Source organism: Bos javanicus, chromosome 7, assembly GCF_032452875.1.
Source record: "Bos javanicus breed banteng chromosome 7, ARS-OSU_banteng_1.0, whole genome shotgun sequence".
NCBI lineage: Eukaryota > Metazoa > Chordata > Mammalia > Artiodactyla > Bovidae > Bos > Bos javanicus.
Genome location: NC_083874.1, coordinates 45601602 through 45618728, shown reverse-complemented (window position 1 = coordinate 45618728; position 17127 = coordinate 45601602). Strand labels below are relative to the sequence as shown.

At 53.0% G+C, this 17127-nt stretch overlaps 1 protein-coding gene across 11 annotated transcripts in view; it reads right to left on the bottom strand.

Annotated features, from left to right (window-relative positions):
• JADE2 (jade family PHD finger 2) overlaps positions 1-17127 on the bottom strand; it is a 52048-nt gene that overhangs the window by 18639 nt on the left and 16282 nt on the right. For all 11 annotated transcript variants that reach the window (XM_061423515.1, XM_061423513.1, XM_061423514.1 and 8 more), the window contains 5 exons: positions 8877-9034; positions 4552-4712; positions 3653-3864; positions 2251-2418; positions 688-804 (listed from right to left, as the gene is read on the bottom strand). In XM_061423515.1, coding sequence (XP_061279499.1) covers positions 688-804; positions 2251-2418; positions 3653-3864; positions 4552-4712; positions 8877-9034 — 816 coding nt within the window. The remainder of the gene's footprint in view (positions 1-687; positions 805-2250; positions 2419-3652; positions 3865-4551; positions 4713-8876; positions 9035-17127) is intronic.

The following is a 17127-nucleotide window of genomic DNA, read 5'->3' as shown; positions in this document are numbered from 1 at the left end:
GAGGCACGTCCAGTATTTGCAGTGACCACTGTTTCTGGAGACATGAGAGAAAAAAAGGCTGACCCTTCCACCTCCCAGCCTATAGTCCAGGAGCATCAGCATCACACAAGAACTTGCTAGAAATGGGCAAATTCTCAGCCCCACCTCTGATCTAGAGATTCAGAACCTCTGGGGGGTAGGAACAGCAGTCTGTGTTTTAACAAGTCCTCTGGGTCATACTGAGGCACCCTAGAACTTGGGAGCGGTTACTGTTAACAAACTAGCACAGCCCTGCCCTATGTAGGGAGAGCCAGTCAGCTTAGCTGAAAGTAAAGTTTAATTCCTACTCCTCTCACATGTCCAGCTGATACTGGATGTAAGGTCAACGTCCTTATGAAGCCCAAAGAAACTTGCTGTTGGGAAAGCCAGAGTCCCTGGTACTATAATGGGGTGGTGAGCCTGGCTGCCCAGGCCTTTACCCCATGCCCAGTGATACTATGGATGGAGGAAGGTCCAGCAGATGGGGAGCTGACTGCGGTCCCCATCGCAGGCCCGACAGTGGCTGTGCCTACAGCCCTGTGGGGCAGGCGGAGGGTGGCAGCAGTGGCTTGCTGTACAGGCTGTCCCGGACACGCCCCGTGGCGTAGCTGTGGCAGGCTCCTGAGTGAGCTCCCAGGCGGCAGCGCGGTGGGGGGGGGGGCCGTGTACCTGGATGCACGTGCCCGTGCACTCCTTGCAGAGGCTGCAGGACAGAGCCCAGCGGCTGGCTGGGATATGCGAGATCTTGGTGATGGGCTCCATCTTCTCGGGGCACCCGATGCTGACCTGGGCAGGACACAGGGAGCTGCGTCAGGCCTCTCAGCCTTAGCCGGCCTCCAGGGCTTACCCAAAGAGAGGACTGTCTGCTGAAACCAGAGGGTGGGCAGACAGGGCAGTGGGAGAGTCCCAAGTCCTATCTCATGTCCCAAGTGGACCACTGAACAAGCGTTGGTGTGTGCTCGCCGGTGGCTAGGCTTAAACAGTGACTGGGAGCGCATACATCAGTGTGTGTGTAGCTGACTGAGTATATGAGTGCCCGTGACCGTGTGGGTCTCAAGACAGAGATGCTTCCATGTGCAGTTGAGTATGTGTGCAAGGTCCCCTTCTCTTTTGTACCTCAGGCCTTTGTTAACACCATCTTCAGAGTTATTAGAACTGGTACTCATTTTACTTATGTTTCTGGGTGCATCTATAGGTCCCCACAGCAGAATCTCTTCTTGGGGACTTCCAGGGCTTTCCTGGCCAAGGGGGATGTGCCTTTGTTCAGCCCCTCCCAGGGGGACAGGCCTATAACCACTCCCATCTCCTGGGCACAGCCCACCCCTCAGCCCCAGAGGCAGCGCCCATGCCTGAGGATAGGAAAAGGGTCCCTGTCCAGAGATCCTGAACCAAAGAACCCCATAGGTAGGTCCTGATTGCTTCTCTGTGTCTCTGCTGTGCCTTGGCCAGGGTATACTCAGAGGTTGTCCCGACCTTCAAGATGCTGATGTGGGAGCAAGTGACTGCTGCTGACATAACCACTAAGATCACAGAAACCTGCGAGGTGGGACCCAGCAAGGACTTTCAGACTGAAAGCCCAGGAAAGGGAGGGGCCACCTGCTGACCGGGCCACCTGGCTTGCTTCCGGGCACAGGCAGCATTGGAGGGGGGCCTCATTCTGGCTCAGGGCACACAGCAGGGGAAGGGCTGAAACGTCAGCGAATGTCAGCATTTCACACATCAAATAAGATGGGAGCCCAAGGCCTCTGCTAACTCACTGTGGGCCCAGCCCGTCACCCACGGCCCCTCCCCTCCATCCCAGCCACAGTCTTACTACCCAGTTTTAACTAGGCTCCCCATCTGATTTCCTTTTGGGTCATTTGGCTCACTTTTAAACAAGTGCTTGACTTTGCTTGGGACCACTGTCTAGATCTGGGTAAACCCACAACCTGCTCTCCCCTAGAATCAGCTGCCTGACTTCTGTCCAGCTCGCACACCTTCCATCTGGATCCCCAGTGGCTCAAAATCCCATTTTCCCATGTAAACCACTACCAAGTTCTGCCTAAGTCCAAGGGTAAAGTTCCCTGTGGGCTGCTGCCTGAATTCTTCCCAGGCTGGGCATCTGAGATCTACCATTTCATGTAGCCCATCACCTTCTTTTCCCAGTGCTCTGCCATCTGGGCTCTGAGCTCTGTTCAGACCCACTTCCCCATGGCTGGGCCCCAGGGCCACCCCACCCCCACCTCTGCCCACCTCAGGAATCCACAGGGCACAGCTGACGTGCACCCACTTGGTCCCACTTCTAGTGGGCTTCAAGGCTCCTCCTCGCTTCGGGCAGAGCAGGCACTTCGGCTGGACACCCAGAGCACATGTCCGGCACAGCCAGCTGCCCGTGGGCACCTTGAGGATCCCATAGCATGCCTGGGGAGAGAGCAGGGAGGACACAGGTCAGAGGCAATGGCCAAGGTGCGTCTGCAATGCACATTCAGCTGCAAACAGTCCTAGCCCCAGCCCATACTGGGAGCTACAGAGTGACACTGCTACTCAGCCCCACCAAAGACCTCCTGAGGGACTGTAATGCAGAGGCTCCAAGGAAGCTGTGTGCAGGCACTGTGCACTGAAATTTCACCGTTTCACAGTCCTCTGTGAAAGGGCTCAGCTCTGCCCTCTGCTGGGAGGACAGTCACTTCAGCAGAGGTTTTTAATCAGGGATGGATTTCAGGGGCATCCATGAACTCCCTTAAACTGAATACAAATTTGGGTATGTATGCTGCCCTCAGACAAGGGCCAGAACTTTAGTCTTTTTTCACAGGGATCTGTGGTCAGGGATCCTTCTGGTCATGCCTAGGGATTATGGACCTAAGAGCTGCTGGGTGTAAGGGATGTGAACAGGGTGAATGCGGAAAGTGGTGTACCACCTACCCACCTGCCACCAAGAAGCCCATCTGAGCTCCCCGGGCACTATTCCAGCAAAAGTGGGTGAGGGAAGGCCTTAAAGTCAGGGCTAGAGTGGGTCCACTGAGTTCTAGTCAGTTCTTCTACATCTTCCATCAACTAGGCCCAGAGATGTCCCAGACCTACAGCCTTGGGGCTCAAGATCAACAGGGTAGCCTAGTCAGGCCGTACCTGGCTCATAATACTAATAATGTTAACAAATACAAACAGCCCTTACTGTACGGTTCTAAGCAAATGACTCAGAGTAAGGAACTTAATCCTCAAAACAACTTACTTTTATTTATACTTGAGGAAACAGCAGCTCAGAGAGGTCAAGAAACCGACCCCAGATCACACAGCTTGCAAAGGGCAGAGCCATGATTTGAAACCAGGTGGCCTGGCTCCAGGCTGTGCTCTCCATCACTACACTGTGCTGCCTCGTTGTAAGTTGAGGAGCAGAGGAGGACGGGGTAGGACGGTCCGTGGGCAGAGTCTGAGGGAGGCTGGTGGCAAAGGACAGGAAGACCATCCAATAGGCATTACTCAAGTCTGGCTGAGGGGGCTACACCCTGGCACCATGGGCACTCGTGCCCTTCCCTTCTCCCCACTTGCCCTCCTTAGGGGCCTGTGCCCACAGCGCTGCTACGCCCCCACAGCCAGGGTGAGCGGTCAGGCAGGCGCCTGCCAGCATCACACGGCAGTGGCCGTGGGGGCTGCCCACCTGGTGCACGCAGACGTTGCATTTGTCGCAGAAGACCATCTCATTGCCATCTTCGCCCTCGGGAGAGCGGCACACGTCACAGACGACATCCTCGTCGTACTCGATGCCCAGCCCCTCCTGCGTCTCGATGGCCCGCGCCATGTTCTGGTGGCACAGCGTCTCCAGCTCCTCCAGCACACGCTCGAGCGTCAGTTCGTCCAGCTCCGGCTTCTCTGTGAGGATAGCAGGGCGGGGGTCGGAGCCCAGCCTCTCGGGGCAGTTTAAGGAGCATTTCTACCTGCACACTGAGTTTACTGTCTCGGGCCCCCAGTTCCATCATCTGAAAACCGACTGGGTTGAACCATGCAAAGGCCCGGAGGCCTGGTATGGTGCTATGACTTCAGACCCTGCTTGTGACCACACACACACACTTGTGTACACACAGATGCTATGGGGGTGTCTGTGTCTGGGATGCAGCCACCACCATGGGGAACCCACTGCCTGAGCTGTGTGTATGGGGGGCACCTGAGAAGGTGGCTGAATCCAGCAGAGCTGGCCTTTCCTGGGACATGGTGGGCCTTCAGCCAGAAGGCCCATACCAGCTGACCCCAGCCCCATGTGTCACACTGGACTTCTAGGTGCTCACTCACTCTTCATGTAACGGTCAGACTTACTGTGTGGGTACACGCTCAGTCATATAATACTCCCCCAAACCCTGTAAAAGACATGCTATTACTGCCTCCATCTGACAACTACAGAAACTGAACCACAGTAATCAGTAACATAGCAGGGACTTTCCCCCAGATCTGTGCAGTGCCAAAGCCCAGCAGTGGCCACTGCCATTCTGAGAGTGAGGATGGTTTAGAAGAGAACCCTGTGTGGCCTGCCCCCGTCCCATTCTCACCTGGCAGGTCACCTACCCATCTCCTTGAGCTCCGAGTTGATGAGTTCCAGCCAGTAGGCGTCAATCTCGTCCAAGTCATAGCGGCTGCCCCCTGGCCAATCAGGCTGGGAGCCCTCACCAAGTTCAGAGCCACTAGGGGAAACCTGGGTAGGGGGGCCTTCCAATGGCGGAAGAATCCTAGGAATTCAAGAGAAGATATGTGGGGAGGGTGCCCTCAGCCTGCTACTCTTGCTGATCTGAGGGCCACCTCCAGGGAGTTGGCCAGCCAGGATGAGGGTCTAGCAGGAAAGTGACGTGTGAGACTTTGATGCCAAGCAGAGCCTGCCTCCTTCCTGTCCCTCCTCCCATCTGCCCACCCTGCAGAGGCTGTAGGAGGCCATTCCCTTTGCCGTCCTGGGCAATGCCCAGTGCCAGTCACTTTGGCACAAGTTGGATAGGGCCAGCTGGCCCCCAGGTCCTTCCGCATACCCTTTCAAAGCTGGGGAAAGGCCCCCAGAAGCCCCAGCCCCTCCTCCACCAGTAGTCTCAGGGGACCTGAGGCCAGGGCTCCTCTGGGGTGAAGAGGACGCACCTGCTACAGCCCCAGAGTCACACTTCAAGTCAGCCCTCTCTCAGGCCATGGCTCTGCCTTGGAGGCAGCTTGCAAGGGTCCTGGCTACAGGGCAAGGTCTCCAAGCCCAGCTCTGCCACTTAATGTGTGACTCTGGGTAAGCCACTTAGCTCCTTTGCGCCCCAGAAAATGAACCAATGATAACAGCACCTAGCTTCCACAGTGGGCATGAGGATTAAATGGATGAACACGTGTGGAGCTCTTAGAACTGTGCGTGGCATGTAGTAAGTGCTATACTCGAGTGAGTGTGTATTTTAAGACCTCTGGATATCACTTTGCTCCTTCTGAAATGGAATATGAGGGTCTTCTGCCTTGGGAGGGCACAGCTTCCTCTCTTGGCTCAGCTGTGTGCTGCCCCTCAGTTCCTAGTGCCAGTTCAGAATGCCAGCTCTTCCCACCCCCTACCAGTTGCCATGGTTATTTCTGTGGAGCCTGGCCTGCATCTGGCCGGCCCTGCCAGGGCTGCGAGGCCCCTTACTTGCCCGAGAGGCCTCCTGGGGTCGAAGGCAGGGCTGCCAGGGGCTGTGACTCAGCGCAGACTGGGGAGGGGAAGGCAGAGACATGGCACAGATATGGGGAGGGCACTGGGGCTTCAGGAAGAGCCCCAGGTGTTGGCAAGGGGGCAGGTAGGATGAAGGGCGGGAGTGCAGAATGGCCTCCAGGCAGGAGGGAGGCCCAGAGGAGACTGAGGGAGGCAAGGATACAAGGGAGGGGGCTTACAGTCACCTTCTGCCACACAAGATGCTCAGATTAAGGAAGGTCCTAGGCAACAATAATGACCTGATGCCCACCCCCAACCCCTAGACCACTTCAACTAGAAGCAATAGTATTTGCTTTGCAGGACTCTGAGTCCTATAAAGTTCTGCCTTTCCTTGGGAGGCTCTTATTTAAATTAACACATTCTTTCAAAAACACTGTAATTTTGCCACGACCCTGCTTTGTTTGTGTCCCCGGCATATGCTCAGCTGGGGTTTGGGATAGCCTGAGAGCCCGCCACCTAATGGCATAACTACCCACACTGTGTGCTCAGGATATACCTGGCCAGACCTCTTGGGGCCAAGATCACATTCCTTTCTCCAGGAAGCTGGGGTTAATGGGCTATCAACAGAAGAGGCATTTCCTGTGCTTCCTGGGGTGCTCATCTTCACCTGTCTGGCCTCTTCTGGCTCTGACTATGGAGGAAGCTCTCCTAACAAGGGTGGTTTGACGTCACCCTCAGTCAAGGCCTCAGTCTTGGCTGCAGCCAGTAGAACCGAGGTCAGCGGGGAGGAGATGGGTGGCTGGGCTAGGATCTGGGGGAGGAGGTAGGGGCGGGTGGGAGGTGGGGTTGTGGGAGGCTCTCACTCCAGAAGACCAGATAGAAAACAGAGGCTGGTTTTGCCCTGGGCTGTCTCTTTTGGCCACCCCGAAGAACAGTGCAGGCCCTCCTTCAGGTCATGATCTGACAGTGAAAGGTTCTCATTATCCAGAGAAGTTTAGGACCATGAGGCAGGTAGACCTGCTCAAGGGCCAGGGAGGACTGGGTAAGAAGAGAGGGATGGAGGGGACTAGGGAGGCAGTGGGGGAGGGCAGAGTCAGCAAGCCAGGGTGACTGGGGCACGAGGCTCTCTCTGGGCCACACAGAGGCAGCCCAGGGCCTGTTTCTGCGGCCTGTGACTTCCTGGCCCAGCCCACAAGGCCCTGGCGGTCATGCAGGGAATTCCCCAGAATTTCCCAACTTCCTCCTCTATAAAATGGGGACAGCAGTGTGACTTTTAGAGAGCTGATATGATAATTAGATGAGAAGATGAACTTAAGGCTCAGCACAGCAAGTTCTCAGCAACAGAGCTCCTGTAACCATTCTGACCACAGTGCCTGCTGTGTTGGCTTCCAGGTGAGAGCTGTGCAGGGAAAGGTGGCCCAGCAGGTGGAGGTGCCAGGCTGCAAGAAGAAAGGGAGAGATGGGGCCCAGAGATATCTCCGTGGGAGCATCCCTGCCCTTCCAGTCTTATGCTCTCCAAAGAGCAGGGATTGGCCAGGAGTGCCTGGCTCTTGTCAGCCTAGCCCTGCGTATATGTGGGGAATGTACCTAGTAGGGCCAGAGCTGTCTGAACACATGCTTCCGTCGTGATTTCAACAGATAAGACACCGACTGAAGCCAAGTTACTTGTGTGGCGGCATCTACAATTAATTACCCAGGCCAGCAGATGTTTCCGGAACCACCTGACGTTGACATGGAGGACAGAGGACAAACCGCTGGGCTAAGCCTAATCAGGACTCGCCTTTCTCCGCCCAGCTGGTGGCCCACCCCTCTGCCTTGTTACCCTGGGCCCTTGGCATGTGAATTCTCAACTCATCCTCACCACTACACTATCAGGCATATACTGTTATTAGATCAATTTTATGGAGAAGGAAACAGGTTCAAAGAGGTCAGTTATAGTTCTTTGGTCTGTAGAGCGGACAGGGTGAAGCTGGCTGGGAGACTGACCCACATTTTTGGCCCTGGGCAGAGGACATGCAGAATAAAGTCTTTCTCCAAACTCCACATATACTCTCATCTAGAGAGGCCTGGAGCATCACTGATTCTCAGAGGGCCAAAGATAAGAGCCCTTGTGAGCCCAGGACAATAAGCACTGCCCAATACCCAATCCTCACTGGGCACCAAGTGAGGCTTAGTGTGTGCTTCACCTCTGTAATCCCATGCCCAGCACAGGCCTGGCACCAGGCAGGCACTGGGTGTCTGTGAGCCCATCATAGGTGTGGCTGCCAGGGAAGCATCAGTGCCGATGTCAAGGGAGGTGACAGCTGAAATCTTTGCCCTAGGTCCTGGCAAAATGGACCTAAGCGAGAGCCCCGGGGCTGTCAAGGCTGGGAATGGACTGTCAATTAACACAAATCTGCCCAGCCCAGGCAGGCTGGTGTGTGGGGGGAAGGGAGGCCGGGGCAACAGCCCCTATAGCCCAAGACATGACTTGGAGGGTTTCCCAGGGTGCAGGAAGAAGCACTTGGCTGAATTCTGTCACTGGAAGCAAGGCCCATGGCCACGAGGCCACCTCCTTACATGAGCACAGGAGTCTCTCTGACCTACAAGACCACAAGGCTCCCGAGCCCAGAGAGGACTCAGCCCTGATCCAATCCTGATCCTAGGAGGCAGCGGGCCCTCCTCAGAATATGATCATAGCAACCATTTTGTGGATATCTGGTGTGTGCCAGACACTGGATTTCTTGCTCCCAAGAACTCCTCAAAAAGGTTTTAAGCCAAGAGCATGGTTTGTCCCTATTTTAAGGATTAGTTAGAGGTCTGGAGATATCCCCAAGAAGATCTTCTGGCGGGACCCAGTTTGGAACAACATCAAGCTACTGTCGGCCAGTTTTCACTGCGTGTTCGTGTGGGCCAGGTCACGGGGCCTTCCACACATCATTTCTCTACATCATCGACCACCGCATAAGGCAGGTGCTGTTGTTATCATTCCCATTTTATAGACGAGGAAACTGATGCCCAGGGAGATTACATTCCCTGCCCAAGGTCCCACTGAACTTGAGAGGCAATTTGAACCCAGGCTGTCTGGCTCCAGAGCTGAGCCCAAGCTCAAAACCTTGGCCTCAGAGGTAAAACTGCAGTATTTCTGGAACACTGCAATGTTTTTTTAAGAACAAAAGAAGCTAAGAATAGAGACAGACTAGAAAGGAATCGCTTGACCCGTCCTAGCCTCCCCTTCCTATGGCCCCCTGGCCTGGGCTGCCCGGCTCACCTCACCACGGGCTCTGGAATGGCCTCTGCCCCGGCGGGCACCTGCACACCTTTCTCCCATTCTTGTCGCCATGGGTCTGCCAAGATATAGTAGTCATCTGGGCTGAGCTGGTATGAGTCTGGGATCTTCATGGCTGTGATCAAGTCTGTCCGGAAAACCTGTGGGGAGACAAGGTGGAGAGAGAATGGTTTCAGATCGTCTCCAGGTCATCTGCTTCACAGGCCAGGGCAGGAAAGGGCAAATGCTGAAAGCCCACTCTCTCAAAAAAAAGAATACGACACAAAAGCAGTAAGTACAATAACCCATCTTCTCTGAACCAGCAGAGCACTTTGCATACCAATCTCCAATAAATGTTGAATTGAATTTACATGCTCTGATCTGCTCAAGGACAGAGTCTGAGTGATGGATAGGAGTGGACCTTAGAGGGAAAAGGAAAGACATGTGGGAAAGGCAAAAACACTGAGGAAAAAAATCAGCTGGCAGAAAGGCTTGTGTGAATGCAATACTGCCATGAAGTGTCTGTTTAGGGAATTTCTGTTGAAGATTCAAAATTATGTTTGTTGTTGTAACCGCAGTCACAAGTGTAAAAGAATCCACGCAACTACACGCCAGGGCCTCAGGCAAATGGCTGAGGGAGAGGCCAGCTCTGGGAGCGCCTAGAGGGCAGCCGCCCGTGGGGCAGGGCCTCACGGTCCCCAGGAACAACAGCACCATATGCCCTGTTCAGTGGGCGCTCCGCTGGGCCATGCTCTATCATGGGGAAGGAGAAACGCATGGAATTCCTTCTCCATCAAGCCCTTCCAAAGCCCTCGGGGCCAGGCCATGAATGGACACACCCTCGTGCTTTGGTTTCCCTGTGAGCACTTGCTCGCTCAGGGGGAAACTTCTTTTCCCAACGTCCTATCTGTGGCCCCCCCAACCCCAAAGCAACCTCCAAGCCCAGCCGCAGGAGCACTGGCAGTGCCTCATCTGTCCCAGCTGCTTGTCCTCACCTGGGCCCCACAAAGGGCTGCTGTAGGACTTGGTGGCAGCCCTAGACACTATGTGACTTGCTTTGGTACCAACTTTCCCAGTGAACATCACAAGTTAAAGGAGAGTTCATATCACAGAGAGAAGAGAAACCACTACAGGGAGTCCTCCAGGTCTCAGACCCAACTCCAAGCCCACGTCCCTCCCTGGAAGACTCAGCATCCACCAGCCTTCCAGGGGTGGTGGCCAGTCAGTGGTAACCTCTGCCTGCAGGAAGCCCCAACTGCTGGTCATCTGTCTCACTTCAATCTAGGAGACAACTGAAAGGTGGCGCCAAGGGGGCTCAAGGCAGGGTCTTGCAGAAATCTAATTAACGTCTGCTTCTAGCCAGAGAGGGCCCTTGCTTGCAAAAGGTCAAGTTTCTTGAAGACTCTATTTGCCAATATAATTTAATTGTTAAGACTAACACCCTAACATTTAATTAGGGTGTCAGTGTGAAAAAATTAAAATGAGATTACGATTAAATGCTAATTACACAGAAGATGAAATGTGGCAAAGATTTCACAACCCGGATAATTTGCATATCTTATTAGCAAGTAGCAAGACAACTGATATAAGAACATAAACTCAGGTAGTGGGTGCTTCTGTGCTGTCCTTCAGCACCCTCCCCACTCCGCTGGCTGGGGCAAGGTTATTCCCTCTGGGGCCCCCTATTCAGGACCCGGCAGGGGTAAACTGGACCCACAGCAGATTGGTGACTGTCTCAAAGTTCTCCCAACGCTGGCAAGCCCTACGTGGTACAACACCTAATGCCCTGTTACTCTGAATGCCATGAGGAACCAGCCGCCAGGGAAAGCCTGTCATCTTGCCCCTTCCAGAGCCCAGTGTCACTGTGTGCCCCTCCAAAAAGGCACTGGTGAGTCTGAAATCTCCTGCTCTTCCCTTTTCTTGAGCTATAGTTCAAATGCTGCCTCGAGGGATCACCCTGATCACTGCAACTCAGGGTGGCCAGCCACCCAACAGAGCCACTTTCCAGCCCATGGTCCTGTCTCACTTCCGAGTACGTATACTCCTGAAAATTAACTGGTGTATGCATGTTCCTTGCTTCTTGTCATCTCTCTTGCCACACCCGTCCTGTTCTCTGCAACATTCTCAGGGCTTGGCAGGGGGACTGGCACAGAGTAGGTGCTCAATAAATAGTAACTGAGAGAATGATTAAATGGATGAGTGAATAAAAGGGCCCCTCTGGGGAGTTACCTGATAAGTCTGATGACCCCAGCTGGCTCCTTGGCAGTGCTTTTTGAACCCCCACGAACTGGAGAAACACCTCATGGATACATCCAGAGCTGAAACAACCGAAGTACGTGGACCGAATGGCGCAAGAGGCAGCCCTGGTCTGTAGGTGCAGACAGAGTGCCAAGCCACACCAGCAAGGGAGAGGTGGCTCTGTCCTAGGAACAGGCTTGGTGCTGAGAACTCAAGAGCAGGAAAGGATCACATGCTCAACTCAGGTAAGGAGATTCAGGAGAGAAAAAGAGTCTGGTCCCAAGAGAGTTGCAAGCTTCATCTGGTATGACTGGATGCCACTGGCCCCTTTGGGCAGAGGACTGATGGAAGCACAGGAACGGCAGCACTATCTTACAGGTACCAGTCAACACTTAAAAGAACACAGTATGCCCAGCACCGATCCAATGGATGTCCTTGAATTAACTGTTAGTCCCTATTCCAACTCTGTGAGGTGGATGCTGTTATCATCCCTATTCTACATTAGAGAAACCTGGGACTCAGGTTAGTTTAATAACCTACACAAGGTCCTACATGTTAGAAGTGGCAAAGGATCCCAGAAAGACAACTCTGGAGCCATCCAGCACTCCTCTGCAACCTCGCCCCTCTTGGCCACCGGCTCACTGCCAGTGCCCTTGAATTAACCCAAAGCCAAATCAAGGGGTTTCCCCAAAGGCTGGAATATGCAAATCAGATGGTGACCTCTGCAAGTTCCAAGTTCTCCAGCGGCTTTCCACTGTCTTCTTACTGCCCTCAGGATGAGCCATGACTGCATTAGTAGTCAGTCTCCCTCCCAAGCACGTCTCACACTTGGCACAGGGGAGGACCCCACTGGGACACTTCTCCCTGCCAAAGTGGGGGCAGTCTGTTTCACCCTTAGGTGTTACTCCAGCCCACAGCTGCTCTAGGAAGGCTTCCCTGCTGCCAGGCTGGGTTCTGGGCTTCCTCTGGACTCCCACAGCCCCTCTACTGGTATCCCTTGGTTTCCTGCCAGGCCTTCCCCACTAGAAGGTAAGCTCAGTGAGGTCTGGCCAGGCTACAGGCTGCAACAGTGCACGCAGGGCCTGACACATGCTAGGTGCTAACTAAGGCTGAATGATTGAAGAGCCTCCCGTGGATCTGCCACCATCTTTCTGGGTAGCTGCCCGAGGATACAGCTGGGGACTCTGTCCCTTCCAAAGGAACCCCTGAATACTCATACAAAACCTGTCCACAAACAGGGCAACCTAAACATCTTTCTGTCTTGAATCGCCAAAGGTTAGGCTTCCAAAAAATGGCTCAGTCTCCTAAAATGCCTCTGAATTATTTATGAAAACTAAATAAATAATAAAACGGACACTGATGAACTGGAGGCCTTGCCATGGCAAGGAAGTTGGAAGCTGGAAAACAAGCAATTTTCTAAGAATGTGAATGTTTACTATTTTTCTCTTTTGGCAGAAGTTGACAAATTGTCTTTAAAGGTCTGCAGCCTAGCAACCAAGTTCTGCTGAGCTGCTTGGGAGACGTTAATTGTAGCTTCTTCAAACAGTATGAAGAATGTTTAAAGGTCTAAAACTCTAACCTGGTAACCAATGTGAGTGTGAGAGGTGCCAACACAGCTCTGAAGACAGCTAGAGACCCTGCTCTGCCCAGACATGGGGAAACGGCATGGGGCTCGCCTTCTAGTTCCTCTTTCCAAGACTGAGACCACAAGCACTGAAAAGTCTATCTATCTTTCTGAGCCTATTTTCCCAAGGAGAACCAAAAATGAGCTATGCCAGAAAGCATGCCATGTCTAAAGTCTGACATGATCTCCAAAAGCAGATGAAGACGATGACAACAGACAACTCTCAACTCTGCTATCCTCAGCATTCCTGTACACGATCATGAGATTTATGAATAGTGTTTGGACATTTCATCCTGGGACCTTGGTTTCTGCTTCCTTTTCTCGAGAGTAAAGTATTATATATCAGTGTATTTCAGCCTAAGAGGCACCAAGGGGAAGTTCCGTTACTTAAGGAAAAGCTCCAGCACTTATCATAATTACAGAACACAATTATCTGTGTAATTATTTGTTTAATGTCCATCTCCTCTAATAATCAAGCTGAGAGAGGCAGAGACTATATGTCCTGCTTATCACTGTGCCTATTTGTGGCACAGTGCCTGGCACACAGCAGGTACTTAAGACATGTTTGTGAAACTAGTGAGTGAATGAATGAATGAATGAACCCCAGGATTTGCCTAAATCCTGTATGACTAAACTCTGAAACTTCCTCTCTTGCCTAGCAGGGAGAGTGAAGGCAGAGGGCTGGCCCAAAGGATTCTTCCAGGCAGAACTCAGGAACCAGTCTTGGTTGTTGTCCCAAAGCCAGTGAAAATGGCTTTGGCCAGGACAGCCTCTCCTTGCCTTCTATCCACATCAGAAGGCCCCGCGCAAAGCTAGGAGTGGCCCCTCTCTCTAATCTCCCAAAGGATGTCTGACAGTCTGTCTTGGAAGAGCCATGTAAAATCACTACCAAATGCCTCATTTGAAATTTCTGTGTTATTCTGAGCACCTCATCTCATTAGAAAGGACAGCTAGCAGTGAAAAGTAATTGCCCTGCTGTAGCATGCTAGGTCGGAGAAGGCAATGGCACCCCACACCAGTACTCTTGCCTGGAAAATCCCATGGATGGAAGAGCCTGGAAGGCTGCAGTCCATGGGGTCACTAAGAGTCGGACATAACTGAGCGACTTCACTTTCACTTTTCACTTTCATGCATTGGAGAAGGAAATGGCAACCCACTCCAGTGTTCTTGCCTGGAGAATCCCAGGGATGGGGGAGCCTGGTGGGCTGCCGTCTATGGGGTCGCACAGAGTTGGACACGACTGAAGCAGCAGCAGCAGCAGTATGCTAGGTGCTATGCTAAACGCTTTATATATACAATCTCACCTATTTCATATTCCTCCCACTTTACAGATGTGGGGACCAAGACTCAGAGAGGTTAAACCACTTGTCTGAGGTCTGCCCTGTGCTTTAACCACTGCAATCCTGCCTGCAAACCAGTCTGCTATTTCTTCTCTTAAAAAAAAAAAAAATCTCTTTCTTGGGCTGGAAATTGATAAAGAGTATCTCAGCCAAGAGCATACTTAGATACTTAAAATTAAGCATAAAACACCAGAGAAGGGCTCTGGAAATAGCTTCCCAGTCCTATTCAAGCTACCACTAGGCTAATTTGGTCAGACACTTAAACACACACACACACACACACACACACACACTCAACATGTCTTTCTCTTTCTCAAGGATAACAGCACTTCCTGCTCTTAAAGAGAATTTATTACACACATTTCTTTTGCAAGACAAGTCCCAGAGGCCGGGAGGCCTTTCCAGCTGGCGGGAGCAGCAGTGTTTCCGACTGTATGAGAAGTGGATTCTGCCCCCCACCCCGGAGCAGTGGGAGGCCCAGTGGAAGAGCTCCCCTCACCGTCCGCCTGCCTCCCAGGGTAGCAAGAAGAGCTGTTGGCTAGAAATATGGCTCAAAACCACAGGGTCAAGCAAAAAAAAAACCTTTTTCTAGGGAATCTATTTTACTCTCAAGTTTTGGAGCACTCTGCCTTTCACTATAACATATGCCATCACTGTTTTAATATACAATATTGTGACATTTCAAACATTTGGATAATACCTCTGCTCCTCCAGGAAAGCACCTTATGTATCCCATGGCTTTGCACCCCAACACCCATCTGGCCACCCTTGCATTCACCCAACGGGGAAGGGGCCCATCTTCAAAAGCAATGGGTCCAGCAGAAACGCAGCATTTTCACCCTCCACTCGCTGCCTTTCCTAGGGAGGGCCATCCTTACATAGGAACTTCCACAGACACTGGATCTGGAAGACCTCCACTGCGGGCAGAGGCTGTTCACAGGGTCACCTCTTTCTCCCAGGCCCTGTTCCAGGGATGGAAGGCTGAGCACTGGTGAAGGGCCCTGTGGAACCCACAGAGAAGCCCCCCATTCTCTCATCCCGAGGTATGTACAGTTTGTCACCGGGGCCTAAAAAGGAGCCCAACTCCTGCCCACCCATCCTGAGACCATCCAGGCTTCCAACCCAGGCATGGCAGCTCCACCTTCACTCGCGTCTGGGCTCTCCCCCACCCCTGGGCTCCACGGGCCTCAGGACAGGACAGTCACACCTACACAACACTGACTGCAGGACAGCACTCTACAACCCTGAGGCACAGAGAAACTATACTTGCCCAAAGTCTCACAGGTCCTCAGTGGCAAGCTGGCTCCATCTCTCGTAACGGACACTTTCCTGTGCAGCACCTGCATCCTGCTAACGGTCAGAAGACAAGCTCCCCAGGGACAGGGCCTGCACTTTCGGTGTCCCTGGCACTAGGCTGGGCCTCAGAGGTGCTCTCGAGTGTTTGCTCAGTTTAATCACTATCATTAAGGTCCTAAAGACCTATCTCCCTGCCCGTTGGCTGACTTCTGGGGACTCTGACTTCCTGAAAACACAGCTTTCTACCTCAAGAGAGCCTGTCTGGGGAAATCCTCACTTCTCAGCCTGCTCCTCCATCTGCCTCTCTGCCCCAGGCCTGAGGAAGACATGGCTTCAAAACAGCTGTCTCCCAACCAGTCTCCCAACCACCTGGCTTCCAGGTCTCTTCTCAAACTGCCCTTCCCACCCATGCCAGGCCGAGGGCTTAGCAGAAACCTGTCAGTCCCATGGCCACCGTGGGAGAAGGGAGGAGCTGTGGGTGATGCCACACCCACATGGCCAGCATTTGTTTAGGTCACTGAACCAGGCTGGAAGGCCTTCCCTTCTTCCCTCAACTTACAGTGAGGACCAAGCCGGAAACTCCCATCTTAGCAAATCAGGAAAAAAAGGTCTATGGTGGCAGTTCTTAACCCTGGCTTCCAGCAGGAGGGCTTTGAAGAAGTACAGGTGCCTGGGGCCCTACTCCAAAGCATTCAAGTCAGAATTCTTGAGAATGGTATGGGATAGGGGTCTGATATTGGTATTTTATAAAATAATCCCTGGTCTGTGATCTCCATTAGGCTCTCAGAGGTATGACCCACAAAGTTACGTTCATGCTATTTAGTGAGACAGGCCAGGCCAGAAACCCAAGGCCTCAACGCGGTTTATAGTACCAGCTCTCCCGGGCTAGGATAATCCCATCCTCTCCTTCAGGACGGGCCTGGCCAACTTAAGCACCAAGGTACAGAGCTCAGCTTTGTTGGGATCCCACTGGAAGGCAGAGCAGAGGAAGGCAGCAGCCTGTGTTCCTGGGGTCAGCTCCACCTTTTCCCTCCACTGCCAAACAGATCCTGGGGCTAACTTCAGACCAAGTATACTGCCACCAAAAATCCTAAACCAGCCTCCCAGGAATCCCAGGGCCTGTTCTTTCAGCCCCGAGTACTAAGGCCTGCAGCCACCTCTCAATCAGGCTGAGGGAAGCCACCCACTGGTTAAGGGCCAGAATGAGAAGCTGGGCCTCAAGGCCTCAGCCCTGTCCAGGGTCCTGACTCCTGGTCAGAGCATTCTGTTCCAGCCTGAGGCCTCTTCCTCTGGTGTGCAGGGCACTCCTTGATTTGCACCCTCAAAGTGCACATATCATCTCAGGGGCAGCCCTGCCAGTCTCGTCTAAACCCATTCCCTGCCCTTTTCATAACTGGTGGCTTCTCTATGGGCCAGTGCTGCTGTCATGCTAAATACTCCTGATGCTCAAATCCCCATTTATCAATGTCCATCTTCAAAGATGAGAAGATGAAGAGAACTCCGAGTCCTGTGGCTCTGCATGCAGCCACCAAGAAGGGACTCCTGCACCACACACATCAACTTGCATGTACTGAAGCTGGGAACTTGAACCAGACTGGGAGCAGACCGTGTGTACAGCCTGAAAACCAGCCCCCAGGCTTCTTACTCTGGGACTGAGCGAGAGGGGATTCCAGAAGCCCTTTCACCAGGGTGTCGGAAGCCCTTAACTCCCAGCACCAGCAGATTAGGAAGGCCTTTCTCTCCAGCCTGTGCATAG